The 24644-nt window shown below is 37.8% G+C and overlaps 1 protein-coding gene across 6 annotated transcripts in view; it reads right to left on the bottom strand.

Annotated features, from left to right (window-relative positions):
* Positions 1 to 24644, bottom strand: part of LOC105220378 (probable nuclear hormone receptor HR38) — a 319583-nt gene that overhangs the window by 79320 nt on the left and 215619 nt on the right. The window contains exon 4 of one of the 6 annotated variants that reach the window (XM_054227795.1): positions 19603 to 19646. The exons of the other annotated variants lie outside the window; for them this stretch is intronic. Within the exon in view, the coding sequence (XP_054083770.1) occupies positions 19603 to 19646 (44 nt within the window). The remainder of the gene's footprint in view (positions 1 to 19602; positions 19647 to 24644) is intronic. 6 annotated transcript variants of the gene reach the window in all.

The raw sequence follows: 24644 nt of genomic DNA, 5'->3' as shown, positions 1-24644 counted from the left end.
TTGGATCAGTGGTCGTCGATTGGACATTATAGGCGGTGGACAACGACTAGTACCTGTGCGACAGCGAGATCCCTCTAGCTTAAAGTGATCTCAGGAGATCCACTGCTATTTGTTCTTAGTAAGGTTCAGTTCGCCGTAATGATAGAACTGGACACTGCCCTATGGGGCTACATGCCGTGAGGTTAAATATTCTGACGGTTGCAAATGCAAATGCGGAGATTGAGATATCGAGGCACTGTCTCCTTCATTGTCCAGCTTTCGCTATTTCCACTCGGAATTCTTTTTGAAAACAAATTTGAATTTGAAAAGTGAAAGCGAAAGCGAAATTCAGAGCCCCAAATATGGGGCTGCAAGTGAATTTGCTTGAATTTCACTCAGAAGTAATTGCAGAACCTGCCTGATAAGCTTCTTTTATATTCCTTTTCTTTATATTCATTGCCAAATTTTAAAGTTTTATTTTTTTTCGAATGTGTGACTCCTTCTGTGGTGATTTCGGGCTGAACCCATTATCGGCCAAAGCGTGTTTGTATTGTTTTGAGATGATACCCCATTTGTGATGTATATGCTAAGTGTTGGGCTATTTTTAGGACCGTTACTTTTGTTTTTTTTGTCCATTTTTTGAGAATAAAACCGACGTCTCTTTGGGCGTACACTTATTTTCGGTAGAATAACTCTTTTCTAAGTTTTTTGCAATGGTTAATACTGTCGACCTACTCTACCACTCGAGCCACTCTTTACTGTGTTCCTCTGTACCAAATTTATTAGCGCTTTATAGATTTTTCGTTCGCCCATTTGCGTTACAAATCCTCTCATAGTGCCAAGAAATACATATGTGTTAATCTTAATTAATTATTTCAACATTTACTCAAGTTATCGCTTGAACGGACGGATAGCCAGATTACAACTCTACTCGTCACTTATGAAACTTGGTATACGTATTCTTTGGCTAAAGTTTGAATATGGGCTAAATTGATTAAATTAACTTTGCACAAATACTGTATTTCTAGTGTGGCATAACCCGCAAAAAAACACCGAAATCGGACCATAATTTTTCAAGGCATACTCATATGGACTTTACAGTTGATAAGAAATACATAATGTGAAGCTCGCGACAATTTTAAGGGTAATGAAAATGAAACATTCAACTGTAAAATAAACATAGAAATTAAATCTTAATATACAGACATACATACATATATGGGCAAGGGTGTCCAACAACAATTAAGAACTTATTCATAACCTAGCATTACTAGCGTCGCTGTTGCCGTTAACGCCGCTGCTCTAATTTGAGCAGACTGCAATGTTTGTGCAAGATGTTGGATCGCACCACTTACATGACATTTCTTATTTCCAATTAGATCTGTGCAATTCGAAACATGAATATACATATGCCAGAATATTCCCAGAAGAACACGTGCTGGCTTTATTTTTTTTAAAATGTCCCGTTCATTTCTTATGAATTCATTCTTTGAATTGTGCTTGCATTTTGCAAAGAATTCATTGACAATTGTTTTTTGTATAGATTTGCATTTTTCAAAGAATTAGTTGACAAACTGTATGTCGAGCCTGCAAAACCAACAAACAAGGCAACGATGAGAAGGATGACCCATCACAGCGACCAACTGAGCCTACGAAGAGCTTATACCCCTGACAGACGGCGGCGTTAACTCGGAATAACTGCTTAAATCGGGGTTAATTCAAGAGTTATCTCAGTTAACTCCGTTTGCTAACTCCCATTCAATCCTCAAAATTTTAGAGAGTTAGTGGGAGTTCGTGGCATTTTCGTTGGCAACATTGTTAAACATGGCCGCTTTTTATCTATCGTGTATGAAAATATGCAATACTGACAGATGTTTTTCAATTAAATGTAAACAAAAACATACACATGCTAATTTTTTCTAAAATGGAAGTAATAATAATAACGTATTTATATCTATTTTTTTAATAATTAGTGATTTTGTACTATTTGTGCGGCTAACAATCGCAATAATTGCTTTCTATCCAATTTTATTTCACCAAAATGGAAATATTATTGCCAATCAGCTGTTATGGGAGTTTATAACTCGCTTTGCTGCTGTCTGTCACCCACAAAATTGGAATTGATTAAAAGCGCAGTTAATCGGGTTTAACTTTGCCGTCTGTCTAGCGTATTACAATCATCAAAAGCAGAGGAGAACGGCAGTCTACAAGGGCCAGCAACAACCGGAATACACCAACAAGTACGCAGGTACCAGCAAATGAGCAGATAGCAAAAAAAATATAGCACAAATTAGCGGTCAATCCTAAAAAAGACGACACGTCAATCGAAAACAAACCTGAGGTTTGAAATGGCAACAGATTTGCCTTATTAAGCAATGGTTCGGACAACGATGCGAAGGGTACCACCACAGTCGCAAATGCTAAACCGCCGCCATTATATTTGCGAGAGCGTAGCTCAAATGCACTTGTTGCTAAATTAAGTAAAATAGTACCCAAAATTTTCATATGGTGCTTTTAAAAAAGGCAATATACATAGATGAAACTAAAAAAAACGGTCGTACACTTAGCACCGTTTCATGGACATTGTTAAATTTTTGTCTAACAAAAACAAGTGCTATTATTCTTATCAACTGAAGAGTTCTAAGGACCTAGTTGTTATAATGAAAGGTATAGAATCTTCCGTAGATTCTAGCGAAGTCAAAGAAGCTCATGAAGAATGTGGCTTTGGAGTTAAAACTGTTGTAAACATCTTTAACATAAATAAAGTACCACAACCCATATTTAAAATTGAATTGATGGATGAAACTAAAATACATTGACATCGTTAAATTTTTCTCAAACAAAAACAAGAACTATTATTCTTATCTCCAGAAGAGTTCTAAAGGTACAACTACAGGGGTTGTCCTGTGTAGAAAGATTTAAAATCGAAGTTGTCACAGAGAATTCAATCACGTCGTAACCAAATGTTACATACACCCCGTATTGAAATTATAGATATCACAGATCATATTCCAAAACCTGGTAATATTAAAAATAATACTGTACAAGGGAGCTATGCCAATGTTGTAGAAGGCAACAATGTATAAATGCAATCACCGCAAAATCTACCAAATGGAGGTATTGAAACTATGATTATAAATCTTACGTGATGTATGGCACACAACATGATCCAAGATTTAATAAAATCACAAAACCAAATGTTGCATACTTTATTAAGTAAATAATGACCATACTAAACATTTGTATATGGAACGGTGTTAACCAACATAAACTAGAGGTTATTAGATTTCTGTCTGAAAAAATATATATGTATGTATGTAATGCTAATATCAGAAACTCATCTGACAAACAAAAATAACTTCAATATACCCGGATTTACAGCCTATACTCATGTCCTCACAAAAATCACCACACTCACTACTGTGAAGTTTTTGAATTTTGTGAAGTTTTAGAAGAATCACAAGACACCAAAATTGTTATCGAAAACCCCAATTTAAGAGATTATGCTAGAGTTAGAGATCACTATATCATTTCTTTATAATATATATTTTGAGAGCTGTTATGTATTATAAATATAAGAATTTTTTTATTACAATAAACTGGCGTGATGAGGTGGATGTAGTGTGGTGAAATGCCAGAGAACACTACACGTTAACACACACTCTCGCACATACATCAAAACACGATGACAGCATACAAACTTTAACAAAAAGGAATAGAAATAGGATAGCACCTTTCTTTTCGATAACGTCGATCGCATCGCACCTCCGTGTTCGCAGCATCCCGGTTTTCCGATATTTGGCACCCGCTTATATGTTTCCACATTTAACACCCTTTTTTAATACAACCACTTTGTAAACTAAAATCACTAACGATACATACATTTATCATAACATTGTTCAATATAAATACATAAATAATTCGTGAATTATTGTGTAACATTATTAAATTCAATAAATATTTATAACGTTTATTCCGAAACAAGTGCGTTCCTTTCTTCCTTTAAAAAAAGGGATTCGATAATCAAAAGTGAACATCAAGGTGAGTTTTTGTACATGGTCCTTCGAGCCATAGAGAAAGGCACTGTGACTAACATATTCAAATAGAAATAATAAGTTCTCGAAACAATCAAAAAAAAAAATAATAGTAAATATATATATGTGAAAAAATTATACAAGTGACAAACAAAAAAAAAAAAAAAAAAAAACAAAAAACAAAGATATATGCGAAAAACCGGTTTAGTCAAGCAGCAAGTGCAGTGACCCCAAAGAATATATAGTACATACAAACATATATACGTAGAATATACACTGTGACAAAAAAAAAAAGTTTCAACATATAAAATAAAATAAAAGTTAAATATAAATATATTAAACAATTCAATAAAAGTGAAGTGCAAACAGCTTAAAAATATGTATGTTTAAAAAAAAAAGATTTACAAAAAATAATAAGATTTTAATAAATGCTGCACATAGTTCACATACATATAAAAAAAATTAAAAAATTAAAATTAAAATTAAAATTAAATTAAAATTAAAATTAAAATTAAAATTAAAATTAAAATTAAAATTAAAATTAAAATTAAAATTAAAATTAAAATAAAAATTAAAATTAAAATTAAAATTAATATTAAAATTAAAATTAAAATTAAAATTAAAATTAAAATTAAATTAAAATTAAAATTAAAATTAAAATTAAAATTAAAATTAAAATTAAAATTAAAATTAAAATTAAAATTAAAATTAAAATTAAAATTAAAATTAAAATTAAAATTAAAATTAAAATTAAATTAAATAAATTAAAATTAAATAATAATAATCAACATCTTGAACAAAAAAAAAAAATTTTAACGCGCGCGAAATTAAAATCTAAAATCGGGCGCGATTTAACATTAAAAATATCAAAAAATAAAAACACAAATCGGGCGTGAACTAATTATAAATATACAAACTAAGGCGTACCGGAACAATCTACAAAGGAGGAAACGGGATCGTAAGGAACATTAAACAAAGGAGGAAATAGGATAAAAAAGAGCATTAACCACAGGAGGAAATAAGGAGTCAAAAATCATTACACACATTGAAACAAAAGCTGAGGAAAAAAATACCAAAATTATACAAACACATACTTTCTCCCAAAATCGCCTTGAGGCGAGACAAAGTAAGTCGTTTGCATGCATTTTTTATTCATATATGTAAATATGTATGATATCATACGGTTTTAACAAATATAAAACCTATACAATCCGTTTGAATAACACCTAAACGGGTACTAAAAACAGTTTAGAAAATATATCATCAATATATTTTAGATAAATACATAAGCAAATTACTTCCTGCCTTATATGCTTACCCTTGTGTACACAAACACATCTATCAAACCAACCTATCAACAAATTATATTCAAGTATTTACTTGCAAAACTTTCTTTCCCCTTCTGTTTCTTCAAACAGTAAGCAGGATTGCATAAAATAAGTAAGCAAAAGGCACATAAAATCAATAGCAAAAGAGAGAATAATTTCAAACATACATATTTACATATTCACTTATCGAAATCATATGCCAAATATACATAAATGTAACAAACTCAACTTATATTTTACAAATACATAAACAAACACTTACACAAATATTAAAATTTGAAACATATGTGCTGAGGTTAATTACCTGCACATTTTCACCTTTCTTTTCTCGCTCTCTTCTTATCGCGCTAATATAAGTATACACATATACACAAACATATGTATATACGATATTCGTTTGCCTACGCGGTAATGCACCCTACATCCCGGTATATACAAATATAAACATTTTAATAAATCTAAATCTTATAAAAAACGCGAGCATATCATTTTTTCTTAAAACTAATCGGTGCGGCAAATACTATTTGAAAAAAAAAGAAATTCGATTTAAATAAAAAATATACGTATAAATTGTTAATACTGATAACATATTAATTAGTACATATACAATACAACAATTTAAGCCCGTATAGGCAAATATTATTGCAACAATACCAATTGTACTTTGTATTACAAAAACAAGCAGGATTGTATACCAACCAATTCAGCATCTCATATGCACATAAATAGGCACATAGCGTGCACACATATGTACAAAGGTTACTGACCTTCTTTACCTCTTTTACGAGCGCTAATATACAAGGACATACGGATAAGTCCGTAATATATAATATAAATATAAAATCGCAAGTAAATACAAACGTGCGGTCAACAAAAACGATTAACGCGTATTTCAGCAAATTTAATAATTTTAATAACTCTTATTTACCAAAAAGAGTTTCGGTTTTCGAGATTTATCAGTTAACACTATCAGTTAACAACAAACAATTTATCTTATCAAATTTTCAATTCTAAATGAGCACAGACTCAAAAGAATCTAAATCAATTCAATTTTTACAAATTCCGAAAATGGCTGATGGAGATAAACCACAAAGCACACCTGCAGAAGCTACACGCTCAAAGCAGAGTGTAAAACAAAAAAGATCAAAAGATCCTTTACTATTAAGATTCATCACTGAAAGTGATACTTTTATAAACTATTGCACGCAATTCAAAGCTTCCCCTATTGCTGACACCACGGAATCGGTTTTAAAAGTAAAACTCGAAAGCGTCCACGAAATATGGGCACGCCTTCTGGCAGCGTACGATACAGTAATAGATACTGACGACGCTGAACTCCCAGAAAACATAAAAGCTTCGGCGACAGCCAAATTAAATAATTGCCGTGGTCATAAAGAAATAATAAAGGGAATGATAAGCGAACAGTTAAATGTATTAAGGCCAAATAGCGCCACTACTCCCCCTCCCAGAGAAGTCACAACAACAAAAGAAGACCTAGATAAAGGCATGTATCTAAATGTACCAACTTGTGATACTGAAGTTTTTACTGGATGTTATGAACAGTGGCCGTCCTTCCGGGACATGTTCACAGCCCTTTACATAAACCATCCTAGACTTGCAGAAGCACAAAAGCTATTCCAACTAAGGTACAAGACACAAGGGGAAGCAGGCATTATCGTCAAGCAATTCGATGTAAATGGCGACAATTTTAAGCTGGCTTGGGAAGCACTAGTTCAAAGATATAAAAATAAAAGGGTAATGATAGAAAACCCTATAAAAACTATATTACATTACCCAAAAATTAAACAAGAAACCAGCCAGGAATATCAAAAATTTTACTCGACAGTGACTAATTGCCTGTCAGTGTTAAAAACACAAAATTCTCCCGTGGAATATTGGGACCATATAATAGTAACTATCTGTGCAGAAACACTCCCTCAGGCTGCGTTACTACGATGGGAACAATCACTTGACGATAGAAGAGCAATGCCCACATGGAAGCAAATGAAAAAATTCCTCGCTGCTCAGTACGAGATAGCAGCGGTTGTGCGTAGGGTTTGGGACCCACCACATAAAAACACCCCCCAATGAAAAAGAAAAAACAGCCTCGGATGAGAGACCCCAATTTTGATGACGACCACTGCAAACGTTTAAAGGACTACGAAATAAGGGCATGCACCTGGAATGTCCGGACCCTTAATTGGGAAGGTGCCTCTGCCCAGCTGGTTGATGTCCTCGTAAGAGTAAAGGCTGACATCACCGCAATCCAAGAAATGCGATGGACGGGACAAGGACGGAAGAAGGTGGGTCCTTGTGACATCTACTACAGCGGCCATATAAAGGAGCGCAAATTCGGTGTGGGATTCGTGGTGGGAGAGAGACTCCGTCGTCGAGTCCTGGCATTCACTCCGGTGGATGAACGTCTAGCCACCATCCGCATCAAAGCGAGGTTCTTCAACATATCGCTGATTTGCGCCCACGCCCCGACGGAAGAGAAGGACGAAGTGATCAAAGATACCTTCTATGAGCGCCTAGAACGTACCTATGAGCGCTGCCCCCGCCACGATGTCAAAATCGTGCTTGGCGATTTCAACGCTAGGGTGGGTAAAGAAGGTGTCTTTGGCACAACAGTCGGAAAATTCAGCCTCCATGACGAAACATCACCAAACGGTCTGAGGCTGATCGACTTCGCCGGGGCCCGAAATATGGTCGTCTGTAGTACTAGATTCCAGCATAAGAAAATCAGTCAAGCTACTTGGCTGTCCCCGGATCGAATCACTCGCAACCAGATCGATCATGTTGTGATAGATGGACGACATGTCTCCAGTGTTTTTGATGTGCGTACGCTTCGTGGTCCCAACATCGACTCGGACCACTATCTTGTAGCAGCTAAGATACGCACCCGCCTCTGTGTAGAAAAGCGTACACGTCAACAAACACAAGGAAGGTTCGACATCGAGAAGCTGTTATCACAACCGACAGCCGAACGATTTTCTACTCGACTTGCACTCCTGCTCACTGAGAGCACTCATCAGAATCTCGGCATAAGGGAGCTGTGGGACGGCATATCAAACTCCTTACGTACAGCTGCAACCGAAACCATTGGTTTTCGGAAGAGTCAAAAAACAGCTGGTATGATGAGGATTGTCGTCTCGCAGTGGAGAGAAAACAGACTGCCTACCTCGCAATGTTGCGATCGACCGCAACACGAGCGGGATGGGAAAGATACCGAGAGCTGAAGAGGGAAGCGAGACGCATTTGCAGACAAAAAAAGAAAGAGGCCAAAATGCGTGAGTATGAAGAGCTTGACAAGCTGGCCGACAGGGGTAATGCTCGAAAATTTTACGAAAAGATCCGGCGACTAACTGAAGGTTTCAAGACCGGAGCGCACTCCTGTAGGACCCCCAGAGGTGATCTAGTTATTGATGACCAGAGTATACTGAGTTTGTGGAGGGAACACTTCTCCAGCCTGCTGAATGGCAGTGAAAGTGCAACACCAGGAGATGGTGAACCCGATTCCCCAATCGACGACGATGGAGCAGATGTTCCATTGCCCGACCGTGAAGAAACTCGAATAGCAATTACCCGCTTGAAGAACAACAAAGCAGCGGGGGCCGATAGATTACCGGCAGAACTATTCAAATACGGCGGCGAAGAACTGATAAGGTGCATGCATCAGCTTCTTTGCAGAATATGGTCGGAAGAAAGCATGCCTGACGATTGGAATCTCAGTATACTCTGCCCAATACACAAAAAGGGAGACCCCACAATTTGCGCCAATTACCGTGGGATAAGCCTCCTCAACATCGCGTATAAGGTTCTGTCGAGCGTATTGTGTGAAAGACTAAGGCCCACCGTCAACAAACTGATTGGACCTTATCAGTGTGGCTTTAGACCTGGAAAATCAACAACGGACCAGATATTCACCATGCGCCAAATTTTGGAGAAGATCCGTGAAAATAGGATCGACACACACCATCTCTTTGTCGACTTTAAAGCTGCTTTCGACAGCACGAAAAGGAGCTGCCTTTATGCCGCGATGTCTGAATTTGGTATCCCCGCAAAACTAATACGGCTGTGTAAGCTGACGTTGAGCAACACCAAAAGCTCCGTCAGGATCGGGAAGGACCTCTCCGAGCCGTTCGATACCAGACGAGGTTTCAGACAAGGTGACTCACTCTCGTGTGATTTCTTTAACCTGATGCTGGAGAAAATAATACGAGCTGCAGAGCTAAACAGAGAAGGTACAATCTTCTATAAGAGTGTACAGCTACTGGCGTACGCCGATGATATCGATATCATTGGAAACAACACCCGCGCCGTTAGTTCTGCTTTCTCCAGACTGGATAAGGAAGCGAAACGTATGGGTCTGGTGGTGAACGAGGACAAGACGAAATATCTCCTGTCGTCAAACAAACAGTCAGCGCATTCGCGTCTTGGCTCCCACGTCACTGTTGATAGTCATAACTTTGAAGTTGTAGATAATTTCGTCTACCTGGAAACCAGCATTAACAGCAATAACAATGTCAGCCTGGAAATCCAACGCAGAATCACTCTTGCCAACAGGTGCTACTATGGACTAAGTAGGCAATTGAAAAGTAAAGTCCTCTCTCGACGAACAAAAACCAAACTCTACAAGTCTCTCATCATTCCCGTTCTACTTTACGGTGCAGAAGCGTGGACGATGTCAACATCCGATGAGACGGCACTAGGAGTTTTCGAGAGAAAGGTTTTGCGGAAGATTTATGGTCCCTTAAGAATTGGCAACGGCGAATACCGCAGACGATGGAACGATGAGCTGTATATGTTATTCGACGACATAGACATAGTCCAGCGAATAAAAAAACAGCGGCTACGCTGGCTAGGTCATGTTGTTCGAATGGATGAAGGTGCTCCATTTGAAAGTATTCGATGCAGTACCCGCTGGTGGAAGCAGAGGAAGAGGGAGACCTCCACTCCGATGGAAGGACCAGGTGGAGAGGGACCTGGCTTCGCTTGGAATAACCAATTGGCGCCAAACTGCCAGAAGGAGAGATGCGTGGCGCGCTGTTTTGGACTCGGCTATAACCGCGTAAGCGATGTCTACGCCAGTCAAGAAGAAGAAGTCTTCAAAATGAGTCGAGTAAAACCTCGTTCAAACCTCAAGCCAGCAATAATATTCAATACAACAGACACGTTAATAAAAGTCATTCCTTCGTGTCAAATCAAAATAATCAACGGCAATCGTGGTGTGAACTCTGTAATGGAGGTCATAAGTTAAGATCTTGCGAGAGATTCAAAAAATTACCTGCGTCAGATAGAAACAATCTTGTTCGGCAACACAAACTTTGCAAAAACTGTCTGTCAAACTATCATATGATAAGACTGTGATGACAAGCAAATTCAATTGTGTATATTGCCAAAGAAGACATCACTCATTGCTTCATATTAACAATTTTCAAAATATGAAGCAAAATCAATTTCAAAAAACCACGGGGTTAGTCGCTACGACCACATCAAAAAATCCCGAAACATCAAATCCCGAAAAAAGGGAAGAACAACCATCTTGCTCTAAAGCAGCAAAAATTCAAGCGCTTCATTCAGAAAATGAAAGCAAAATTCTTTTACCCACTGCGGTCATCACCATTGAACATAAAGGTGATTTATTCAAACTAAGAGCACTAATAGATCAAGGCTCTTAAAGATCCTTTATATCTTCAAAGGTTCAAAATCGGCTCAAACTGCCAATAAAACATTCTAACTTTCAAATCTCGGGAATGGGCGGGAGAATTATTCAAAATTCCAACAAAATATGCCCAATCACCATAGTATCTCCAAGTGCGGATATTAGAATAGATGCGCAAGCCATCGTTCTACCGCAACTTAGAAATTTGCTTCCAAGCTATGAAGTTAATAAAAAACACTGGGAAAAATGCTCACATCTCAAGTTAGCAGATCCCAACTGTCATACCCCATCCCAAATCGACATATTATTAGGCAGTGACTTAATACCTCAAATAATTCTTGAAGGTATTGAGAAAATCTCCAATAAATTGTTAGCCCAAAATACAATCTTTGGGTGGATTATAAGTGGCCAAGTCACTGAAAATATAAATTCTTTCACAACACAAGTAGAAAATATCACAAACGAATATTTAAATAACCAACTTAAAAAATTCTGGGAAGTAGAAGAATTACCTCAAATCACTCAACTTTCAGAAGAAGACCAGGCATGCGAATCCCACTACAAGTCCACAACAACAAGAAACGAACATGGTCGTTTTGTTGTGCGACTCCCATTCAAACCCACTTTTCCAGAAACCACAGCTCTTGGCCACTCTAGAATATCAGCAGTCCAGCAATTCCTAAGCATGGAAAAAAGCCTGATAAAGAAAAGTGAGCTTAAATCAGCATATGATAATGTGATGGAGGAATATCTTGACCTCAATCCTATGGAAGAGACTATACAATATGAGAAAATTTCCAAAGGTAGATATTTGTCTCTTTACCTTCCACATCATGGGGCAATAAGACCAGATAAAATCACAACGAAAGTACGAGTGGTTTTCAATGCCTCAAAATGTACGAGCTCAGGCAAATCACTCAATGACGTACTATACACAGGGCCAACATTACAACCTGACCTCATGTTGCTAATACTAAATTGGCGCATGTTTAAATACGTTTTTAACGGAGACGTTGAAAAAATGAACAGGCAAATTATGGTACATGAAGATGACCAAGATTTCCAACGCATAGTCTTCCGCAATTCAATTAATAGTTCAATTAGCGACTACAAGCTTAAAACAGTTACCTTTGGCATCAATTGCGCACCTTATTTAGCCATTAGGACATTACATGAAGTTGCAAAAACATGCGAAACTAATTTGCCCCTAGCATCTTCTGTGTTGCAAACACAAACATACGTGGACGACATACTATCAGGTAGCCACAGTATCCCATTAGCGTGCGAATCACTATCTCAAGTGATCAAAGCACTTAATTCAGCAGGTTTTCCCCTAAAGAAAATTACATCAAACCACCCCGAAATAATAAAAGATATAAAAAGGAAGACTTATTAGATACAGACTTCCTTAAATTTGAAAAAGCTAGTAGATCAAAAACACTAGGGATTCATTGGAATGCGATAACAGATCAATTCTCATATACAATTGAGTCAATATCTGCAATGTCCGCCATAACCAAACGCCAAATACTTTCCTCGGTGGCAAAACTTTTCGACCCCGCAGGATGGCTTTCGCCAATAATGATTCAATCCAAAATCCTCATTCGAGAATTGTGGCAAGATGGCACTGAATGGGATGAACAGGTAAAACCTATACTCTTAACAAAATGGGTTCAATTTGCTAACAACTTACACACTATATCAGAAATTCGAATCCCTCGATGGGTAAACTTCGGCACAAGAGGTTGCAAACCACTTCACCTCACCAGCACTACACTCTGGTGGAACGGTCCTACTTGGCTAACAGAATCACAAGAATTCTGGCCAAAATCTCCTGCTCGAAATATAATTCCGCCGGAAAGTCGGAAAATTAAAAATTTTCATATCACTCCCGAAGAGGATGATATTCTCCTCCGATTTTCATCATTCCCTAGAGCACTAAGGGTAGTCGCTTACATCCATAAATTTATCCAAAGGATTAAACAAAAAATTAAGGGAATATCATGTGATCATTGCGCACAACTAACTCATTCCGACTTGCAACATGCCAAGGTCAGCCTTATCTTATATACCCAAACTCGTTATTTCAGTCGAGAGAAATCAAAGCTAGTTACTTGAAAAACGATCTCTCGAAAAGGGAAGTTCACTTCTCGTCCTTAACCCATTCCTGGACGCTAATGGAATAATAAGGTCAAATGGAAGACTAGCAAACTCCAGCCTTAGTTATAATGAACGACACCCCATTATTATTCCAGAGAAATCCCGTTTTACCCATTTATTTCTGATATATCTCCATCAGCTCACACTGCATGGTGAGCATCGCTTGATGCAACAAATGGTCCGGCAAGAATTTTATATACCGCGACTAAAGCCACAAATTAAAACCGTGTGTAAACCGGGTACTATATACAAACACAAGCTGCGTACGCAGATCATGGCAGCTTTACCACCTGAACGCTGCAATTATGCTCTACCCTTTACCATCACTGGGGTTGATTTTGCTGGACCTTTCCAGATAAAGGCCTCGATGTTAAGGTCTTCCTCATTTAGAAAAGGGTATGTGGCTGTCTTTGTATGTTTTACGACAAATGCAGTACACCTAGAGCTATGCTCGGATCTGACTACTCCAGCTTTTCTCGCAGCATTTGCACGTTTTGTCGGACGACGCGGATTTCCTTTAAAAATTATGAGCGACAATGGAAAAAACTTTGTCGGAGCTCAAAGAGCCACAGAAAGGGAGATTTTACAATTCAGCCAAGAAGTAGCCCCTGAAATTGTCAAAAAATATGCACCCCAAAGGATCGATTGGCAATTCATACCACCATGTTCTCCACACATGGGCGGACTCTGGGAATCAGCAGTAAAAAGCTTCAAGTCCCATTTAAAGAAAACGGCATAAGTTCAATTATGAGGAGTTTTCCACACTACTCGCTCGTATCGAAGCCGTACTAAACTCTAGACCGATCTCACCACTCTCGCAAGATCCCTCCGACTTCACAGCCTTACCCCAGTGCATTTTCTCAAAGGAGCACCCATTCTGGCCACACCTGAGCCAGGCGTGGAGTCGCTATCCTTATTAAACAGATGGGAACGAATTAAAATTCTCCATCATCATCATTTCAGCCGTAGATGGAAGAAAGACTATATAAAGGACTTCCACAAGAGATACCGGTGGAAAGTTCAAGGAAAAGAACCGAAGCTTGGAGATTGTGTCCTTATACAAGACGATTGTCTCCCACCTTCGGAATGGCGATTTGGACGCATAAAGCAGCTTCACTACAGCTCCGACAGTCATGTTCGAGTAGTTGATCTCCGCACCCAAATCGGAACGCTAACTAGACCGCTCGTAAAATTATGCTTTCTGCCAAACGCCGAAGACAACGAAACGTAAATATAATCGAAAACCGAGTGTTAATTAATAAATCGTTAAAACAGATAAACCGCTTAAAACCGAAATCCAAAAACGCCACAAAAATTATTACACAGAGTAATATGGACGTGAATATGGCATCATCCTCAACGCCAACTATGCTTATAGCAATTCCCGCTCCGCGCTCTGGATCTGCGCCAATAGCAGCACCCCGGGCCAACACTGCACCGGCCACGCCTCAACCAAGGACAGGCGCCGCCGCGCCAATTGCCCCGCGTAACGACACACCAGCAACACCCATATTGCCGGCGGAACCACAGCGCATTCGATGCCCATTATGCCGCCGCCCGCATCGGCTATCGCACTGTGGCATATTCAAAGGCATGCCACCGATGCAACGCCAGCAGGTTGCACAGGCACACGGGTATTGCCTGAATTGTCTGGCAACTTCTCACGCAACGCAGGAGTGTTCATCGAACAATCGTTGCCAAATCTGTGTGCGGTCGCATCACACTCTGCTGCACCGCACTAACAGACGCGACGCTGGGCGACAAGCGGCTCCTCGCAGCATTGGTAACCACCGGCGTTCTCAAAGAACTCCGATGACGGAATACCGCCGGCGCGGACCGCCTTCGGTAGAATCCCGTCACTGGCAACATCGTGCCACATCAGCACGACGTCAGCAGCCTAGGCCGCAATCCCGCCGGTCAACAGGCCTCAGCAGCGTCGTAGCCACGCTACAGCAGTTACAGCGGCTTCTAGGCAAAACATTCGCCTAGGGGGGCCGGGATGGCTAAATGAGTCAAAACGAAAAACACACTCATATCATTTCACCAATGACAAAAGTCATATCTTTGAAAATAACGGATTGTTTTTATTAGACCTTTTATTTTCGAATATTGGCCTTAATGCTCATATTTGTCCTTAAGGTGTAACCCAGTGTAACCCATGAAAAATTAGGCGATTTTAGTGAATTTTTTAAAGAAAGTACTCGGTCGAATGTTTCGAAGTTTTTTGGACATAATAAGGTGTACTTTCAACTATATTTTAAGATTTTTATTTTACAAAAATTTTGAAAAATAAAGGAGCTATGGGTTGTCTTGGGAGGTGCCAAAAAAAAAAGTTACCCAACTGCTGATATGATTCCGGCCGAATGAGTAACTGAAAAACAAAAATTTAAAAAGGTTATTAAAGTTGAATATATTCCCTATACAATGACCTACGATTATTGAAAGATATCAAACATTAACAAAATGGCGTAGTTCTGAAAAAAATTTCGATTTTTTAGGTAAAAAAGGGTCGATTTTTAAATGCCAAATTGACAATTTTCAACAAATCAAAATATCGTAGGTCATTGTATAGTAAATATATTCAAGAACATTCAGTTTAAACTTGAAGTTGATCAGCCAATATCTCGTTGAGTTATGATGTCAGTAATTTTGTGAAAAGTCGTTTCGAGAAAAACGCGTTTTAAGAGAGATTGCTCATTAGAACGCTGCCATTCAAAAACTATTCAAGATACGACCTTTCTTTTCACAGGATATTTTTGAAATTATAAACTTTCGAATAAGCAAAAAATAAATAATCGATTTCTTGAAAATGTCATACCGGTATACCCCCTTAAAGGAAAAAAGCTATATTGCTGATTGCTGATTCGCTTTGAGAAAACGCGAATAACTTATTTGTTCTATCAACATATACCTTATAATAATAATTTATTTAGTTTCGAATATTAATTAAATCAATAAACAACTTCATATTTACATATGAATTGAGTTGTTTACTTATTTTGTGATGTTATTTGTCTTTGTTTTTATTTTGTTACTATACTAATTTACTAAATAAAGTTGTTGATGAAAGGATCGGCATAGGCCGATTCTTTGCCAACTGGCCGATTAATCGGCATCGGCATCGGCCAAAATTTTGGTATCGGTCGGACACTAAGGCTAATTAACATGAAACAGGCCTCAAATCTTGTCGCCCCAGTAACTAAAATCCATAAAAAACGCCAAAAAAAAAAACCGTTTACAAACTGAAATAAACTGCAAAAACTTCGGTTTGAAGATTTTCGGCAAAACCGCTTGGCAGCCAATGTGTTAAGGCATTCAACGTGTCTTCTAACTCCGACCATAACATCTGCAGCCCTTGAGGTTGGTCGGTGTTAGCTTCCCCCGTTGCAATTAAGGATGCTGCAGGAAAAGCATTACACATTGTTGCAGCTGTTCCTGAGTTGTTTTTTTTTCCACTTTTGTACGCCTAAGAGTAAAGGAAATTATTTTATTTACATTAAAAATATTAAATTTGCAAAATTACTTACATTTCTTGGTTATCACTTCCAAATTTGAATTTGTTTATTTTTTTTTTAAACAGCTGTTTGTCAGCAAAATGCTTTTCACCTCACGTGGTGATTTTTTAAACTTTTTTCTTATGAGGTTCGAGACAGAATAGCTTCACAAAATATGCCTCACAAGAAATCTCTTAAAATTTTCATCTCACCTCAGTTATTTTTTCAGAATAGGTCGCATGGTGGAAAGGCGGTATTGGTTAGAAATCGACTTAAACACTATTCTCTGAATCTCATTCTACAGCCCATTTACAAACTACAACAATATCATTAAACAATCGGGGTTGTAATTTAAATTTAACTGCTATATACTGTCCACCTCGTTTTTAAATTACAGATAGTGAATTTAAAAACTTTGTTGGAACTCTAGGTCATAGATTCCTAGCAGGTGGAGATTACAATACAAAACACATGTACTGGGGCTCACGTCTAACCCTAAAGGAAGACAGCTGTAAAACACAATTATGAATAATCACAAAAATCTTGAAATAATATCTCCTGGCAAGATGACATAAAGACCGACTGATCGTAACAAAATACCATATCTAATTGATTTACAGTGAAATAAAAAATAAAAATATATATAGATCGCTTATGACAGCTGATACATGTACTGATTTATTTTCTGATCATTCTCCTGTAATAATAAAACTATACGATCAACTCATATTCGTAGATCGAAAGTGAGCCTAACATCTTATAAAACGAACTGGTTAAAATATTAATAATATGTGAGTAGCCACATTAATATTGAGTACAAAATAAATACAGGAAGAGATATTGACGAAAGCATAAGAGAACTCACTGATATAATAACTAACGCAGCTGTCTAAGCTACACCAAACAGAAACTATAAGCCACTTGGTCTTCGAAAAATCACTAATAGAGAAATAGAAAAGCTTGTAAATAAAAAACGTGCTCCCCTTCTACTCAGCTTCAATTGAAATCTGCTGTACGAAAATTAAAGAAAGCGCTTAAAGAAATAACAACTTTAAGTTGTCAATCTTACTTAACATAGCACATGAGTCGCTTGCAAGCAAGCCGCTTCGGGAGGAAGTAAATAGAATATCTAACGAAATAAGAAAAGAGCGCTTAGCACAGAGAGTAGTGTTCAGTTTATTGCTAGACGTAGCACAGGCATTTGATAAGGTGTGGCATGAATAGGGATGGCAAAAAAATTTTTTTAATCGAATTAATAATCAAATGATTAATTGAAAGATACAAAAAAATAATTGCAATAAATGTAAAAAAATCGATTAATCGATTAATTCCAATGTTTTCAAATAATACTAAATTGCATAAAGACCACCACCAGTTTCAGCGCCGAATCTTGTATTATAATGCTCTATCACAGAGTCCCAGACATATCCAAAAAGAGAAAATGGCCTACATTTGAAGTTAAGTAGAACAATGACATTAAATTTTTCAAAATATGAACAGCAATCTTAAAGTAAAAGAATTGCCTCTTGCTTGAAAGACTATGTTTTGCAACTTTGCGTAAAAATAAAACCAATAAAATATGTATGTATGTATGTGATTGGCGTTCAACCGTTTAGCCGGTTATAGCCGAATCGATGAGAGCACTCCTCTCTTTCCTTCGCAGTTCGGCGCCAATTGGTAATGCAAAGTTAAGCCAGGTCTGAACTATGTCAATGTCGTTTAACTCGTACAGCTCATCGTTCCATCGTCTGCGGTATTCGCCGTTGCAAATGTTCTGAGGTCCGTAAATCTTGCGCAATATTTTCCTCTCGAAAACTCCTAGTGTCGTCTCATCTGATGTTGACATCGTCTAAGCTTCTGCACCATAAAGCAGGACGGGAATGATAATCGACTTGTAGAGTTTGATTTTGGTTCGTCGAGAGAGGACTTTACTGTTCAATTGCCTACTCAGTCCAAAGTAGCAGTAAATAGGAGACTATATTCTTAATTCAGACATTCAAATTGTGTTGGAATATACACAAAAACAAAAACGGAAATAAAATTTAAATATCGTATTAAAAATTCATTTGTCATAGCATAAAGGAAAATATATTCATTGAAGTCAAGAAAATTTAGAAGTCTGTTCAACCAAGTTTGAAGAAAAAGCAATTTCGATAAACGTTTTGTTGTCAAACAATTGCGTTTTTCGGTCGCAGTTGCACCCGCTTTTGATATTTGAGTTGATATTTAACGTAGTTATTGCTTATATTATTAAAAAATTTCCATACTTCGCTTTTAACTGGCGCCATTGCACTTCAAACAACTGAACGTAAAATGCGTTTGACTTAACTATAAATGCAGTGTTACCAGACATTAATTTTTTGATATTAAACTACCTTGACATATTAGAATTTCACTATGTTTACAACGTTTGCAGTCATTAATGACTGATGTGACCGATTTCGACAATTGTAAGCTAACTTAGATGAACATAAAATTTATTAAATTTAAAAATGCTGTTTGCGATTATTTTGCAATTACTCGAGTAATAGTCGAGTAATTAGAAAAGGTGTTTCGATGCAATTAAATCGTAAATTAAATGAAAATAATCGATTAATTTAATCAAATGATTAATCGTTGCCATCCCTAGGCATGAAGGCATGTGAATAGTATTGTCACATTTTTTTGTTTTATAATTTAACACATTTTGTTTTTCGTCGTTTTTTTCTTCTCCAAATCACCAATTCTGTGCACACAGCGCCATACACGACAAACATGTATGCACACCGATCGTACAAGCACAAGCCCATACACGAGCAAATCTGCTTCCAACGCATACCGATCGAACATACACGATACACCAGAGAACTTACAACATAGAGAAGGTGCAGGTTCGACAGCGACTGAAATTCAAGTCTGAAAGAAGTGTACTAGGGAATTTACCACGCTACTGGGGAACTCACCTCATGAAAAGTTAACAGCGATTTCAGTTTTAGCAGCAGGGAATCTGTAAAACGAGAAATTGCTGGCACATGAAATAATCATGTGATATTATTATTCAATTTTAATTAAATTTTTATTTCTTTTTATTTTTAAATGCTCATTTATACCTATAATTTTTTTAAAATGTAGCAATTTTTTAAATTTTAACACATTTAATTTATAAAACCGAAATATTGAAAAATATTTTTTTAATTTCCTACAAATTCTATTAAATATTTTTCACATTTCATTTATAAATGAAACCGAAATATTGACATAAATTTTTATTTATTTTTCTACAAATTATTTTAAATATTATTTATGAGCTGAAAAAATTCTATTGATCAGTTAAAATTTATAAAAAGTCAAAATAGTTTATCATATCAAAGCATGGGCATATCACATCAAAATGCCAATCATCACAAATGTTCATTCCCCAGCAGTCAATTCTGTTAAATAATAACGAGTAACGAGCGAATGGTGAATTCCCTACTAGCCAATTATAAGCGCTGTAAATGACCGTATCGAGCATCATACAAAAATCAAAACGCTCCTTCTCTATGTTGTAAGTTCTCTGATATACTTGGTATGGAAACATTTAGTGAGCCGTAACAAATGCCGGATTATAGCATCAAGAATATTAGCGGAGCACTTAAGATCTGTCAATGAATGGCTAGCCAACTGGCGTATAAATGTGAATGAACAAAAGTGTAAGCATGTTACATTTTCGAATGAAGTTACCTATCTGGTTTATTTTTTCCCCATTGGTATTTTTGGATCTTTTGTAAACTGCTTCTTCCAAGAGTCTTGTTGATATAAATTCCTCTTCCATTTCATTTAGTATGGAAGTATTACCTTTTCTACATACAATACTTGCACCTTGTATTGTACCTGGCGAATATATAAAAGTAACACCCAATGCTGGTCAGCGACGGAGACCACATCGTGTCTGTGTTGTCGATATTTCGGTAGCCATCATCTTAAATGAGCGGTTCTGTGTAGACAACGTCCCAACTTACTAAATTTATCTATCAGAGGTATGCAATGTCCATTCATGGATGTCATAAGCCACTGAGAATCTGCTCTAGATACGAAGGAGTGAACTGGACGCAATTCTACTTGAAAGAAGTGCTGCTCCACTTCCGTTAGGATAGGTAGGAATTGAATTGATTGGAATTGAATAGAAACTTTTGCGTGTGAGCTGATTCAAGGAAAAAGTGAGGTTTGCAGTTCTCTGGTACACAGGTGGTACTTTGGTGAATGCACGTCGGTCCTGTCTACCAAAGTCGATGATTTTCTAAGAAAGCAGGATATAGTCATCTGCTTGCACAATCGGCGGGATTCAATTCCGAGCGAATATGCTTCCAAGCGTTGATATCTGAATTAGCTTGGATGTAGGCTACACGCTTGGATTCATACTGTTTGAATATTGATGAAGGTTTTCGTAGTGCTAAGACGATAGTGGAGTCACACCAATATGTACATGGGGCATCTTGTAGGTTCAGTGCTTCACGTACGTTAATCATGGTTCACGTAACATGGCAAAGCTCGAACCTGACTTTATAATTGTCGTTCGCACTTTGACGCTGTATGTGTATCGCGTTGAATGGGCTACAAGCCATTTCATAAGGTACCGTTCATTTGGCGATTCACGCCAAACTATTCGTTGTCATTTCCGGTGTCGTGTGTCTACTAATACTTGCCGGAACATCTTCATGTCTACAGTAATTGCTGCCTTGAACTTACGGAAACGGAGAAGAATGTCGACCATATTAGCATGTAATTGAGGGCCCGAAAACTGTGTATCGTTCCATTCGAGGTCTTCGTGGAAGCATTGAAGACCACCCGAAATTTTGTGGTTACAGTATGATGAGGTATAAAATATCTAGACCCTGGATTGATTGCATCCTGTATCGATATGTGAATCTGGTGTTATGTGGTTATCGTCGGTACAACAAAAGCATCCTGTTTGAAGTCAGTGCCGATGTCGCCGGCAACCTGCATCTGAACCGTTACGTGCACCGTACTGTAATTTCCTGTGCTAGAACCAATGCCTTCAATGCGTATTTCTCCAGGTCGCCTACGAAGAAACATACGTTTTGTAGTAGATTCGGTAATGAGACTCACCTGGGAGCCTAAGTCACAGAGAGCGCGACAAGAAAATTGTCTTCCATGGTGATCGATAAGGACGACCTTCGCTGTCGCTAGTAAAATGATCCGGTCGCCATGAACGAAAATTACCGGACCGTGGTCAATAGTTATTGTTGTCGTGGATATACATGTAGTTCCTGTATCGTAGGCGTGTCTACATGTACATTTCGTTCGGGCAATTGACTGTTATTATTTCCTCCTGAAATTATCGACATGTATGCAGCATTGTCCCTACATGGGGGCGATGATTACACTTGAAGCAATCACGTGATGTACAGTCTCCAGACCCATGATCATTGCCCAGACAATTGAAACACAACGAAAGTCGCTTACCTGTATCCCAACGATTATTAATGGGCTGGTTGATAAACAGTTGACATTTGTATATGCGGTGTCCAGTAGAACAAAGTTGACAGACTACCGTTATACCTTTCACCGAACGGGATGTTTGCGATGAATTTACCGTTGCAACATGTGTCTTAACGGAACGTATTGGCTTCTCGATGAAGGTTAGGTATTCATGCGCCATCGGTATGTTGTTCGTTTGGAGGCTCATACCTGGTGGTAGTCTGAAGATTAGGCAGTAAAAGTGGCACCATTAGAGAATCCAATTGATTTGCTGGAAGACCCATGACACTTAATACTCGCAAAACATTTTGGACGGTATCAACGAGTTGTAGTAAGCACTTCTGGGTTTCAACCGGGTTGTTGGGCAAGTCCAAAATGTGCTACACGTGCGATTCCACCAACAAACGTGGATTTCGAACCTCCATTTAATCTCTTGTCACATGTCCTCATAGCCGCCTGTGTAAAGTCCATATACCAATAGCATGCTGTCTGCATTCACATGTTGACATAACTTATTTAGTTTGTAGCTGGAATCCAGATCCGTACGATTATGTACTAGGGCTTCAAAAAGATCCATAAAAGCTAGCCAATTCGAAGGGTCACCATCGAAGTTAGGAATCTTAATCGGATCTAGCCGCATGTCGCATACGACGTAGTCTTATACATATTTGTGCGTACAACATGTCTGTAGCAGCACAGAATTAATCATGTGTGGTCAATTCACCGGTGGCGACCAGGTCAGCGTGATACTCGGAAAACCTTTCAAAATGCCCGTCTAGCTGGTCTCGGAGCACCTCACATTCAATTCGGTCAGGATTGAATTTCTCTGTCTCTTCATCTTCCCAATGCGCACCATGAAGGCATGCGCTGAAGCACGTAGATTCAGACTTGCCATAATAGGGAACCGTAAGTAACCGTTTCAAGTAATAATTAGAAAAAAACACGTGGATCGCGATCTTCTCCTCACAGGAGGCACCAAAAATTTTGTTAAAGAGCAAAAAATTTATTTCGTGAGAGTGTATGAGTGTTGAGAGCTACTCAACTGTATTAAATAATACTACAATTTACTGCATAATTAAAACATTTCTTTCTAGAATTCCTTACAAAGTATAAAAAAGTATCTACCCTGGCTTGTCCCGTTGCTACTTTTTATTTAACTTTCGGACGATACATATATTTTTTGTATGGCTAAACTAAGTTCAATCGGAAGTAAAATAATTAAAATTAACTATTGTTAAATAAAAAACAAAATTATTTTGTTTATTTCATATAATTTTTAAAATTAACTTTTGTCCCGATTTTTTTATGTATCTACCCTGCCAAATTTTGTTCCGCTTGTACGACATAAATTCAAAGACGATGGCAAAGCGCTCATGGGCTTATTTCATCCTGAAGTTAACAATACTAATCGAGAAATCCGTTTGAGCGCTGTAGTTTTTTAGTTATTGCGCCACGATCGTGTGGTGTACTGGATTCGAAAACTGATTTTGTGTCTCCCCTGGCAATTCATATAACGTATTCTATTAATTTAATTCCTTTGCCTTTATTGTCTTAAGTTACTATTACTGTGATAATTAAAGTGAAATACATAATTATCCCAAAAAATAATTCAGTCAATTAAAACAATAAATTTTTCAAAAAAACCTCTCTCCCCTGCCGTATTTCCCCTGACAAAATAACTGCCAGGGGAGAATGTTAGAGACCAGGAGAGATACTATTAATCATAACACCCGGACCGGAAGTCGTGAGCTGCTTGAGTCTTGAAACTTTCTTGCGTGAGCTTCTGAACATGACCCCTTCCCCACCTCCAGCCATCACCAGCATCAACAAAACCAACAATTTTAGCCTCGCAATCCAACGCAGAATCGCTCTTACCAACAGATGCTAGCTTGGACTGAGTGGACATTTAAATGATAAAGTTCTCTCTCGATGAACCAACACCAAACTCTACAATTCCCATATCACCCCCTTTCTGCTTTATGGTGCAGAAGCATGGACGATGTCAGCATCCGATGAGACGACACTAGGAATTTTCGCGAAAAAGGTTTTGTGGAAGATTTATGGTCCTTTGAACATTGACAATGGCGATGACCGCAGATGATGGAACGATGAGCTATACGACGACACTGACATATGTACCCGCTGGTGTGTTAGAGATGAATAAAAACTACAATTATGCGGATCATTCAGCAGAGAATACTCAGCTGATTGATGTGATCGGATTGTGTCCTTGCTAGCTATGCACAGGACTGCATTCCGGCGTACTTAAATCTTGAACAGTAAGTTTTCAAGTAGTTTTCCGCGGAAACTGTTATTTCGTTTGACAGATTTTGCATGGATGAAAACACAAGTTTTAGAATGAAAACCCATTTTTGCTATGAAAACATGTTTTCAATGTAGTATTACTCAGGTTGAAAGAAATTTTTGTTTTTAACAATCTAGGCATGACAACTAAGGAGTTGGAAAGTATTATGTCCGACCAGAGGCATATAAATCAAGCAATGCGTGAGCTTGTAGGCAGTAT

Source organism: Zeugodacus cucurbitae, chromosome 3, assembly GCF_028554725.1.
Source record: "Zeugodacus cucurbitae isolate PBARC_wt_2022May chromosome 3, idZeuCucr1.2, whole genome shotgun sequence".
Lineage (NCBI taxonomy): Eukaryota > Metazoa > Arthropoda > Insecta > Diptera > Tephritidae > Zeugodacus > Zeugodacus cucurbitae.
This window is presented reverse-complemented; position numbering and strand designations above follow the sequence as displayed.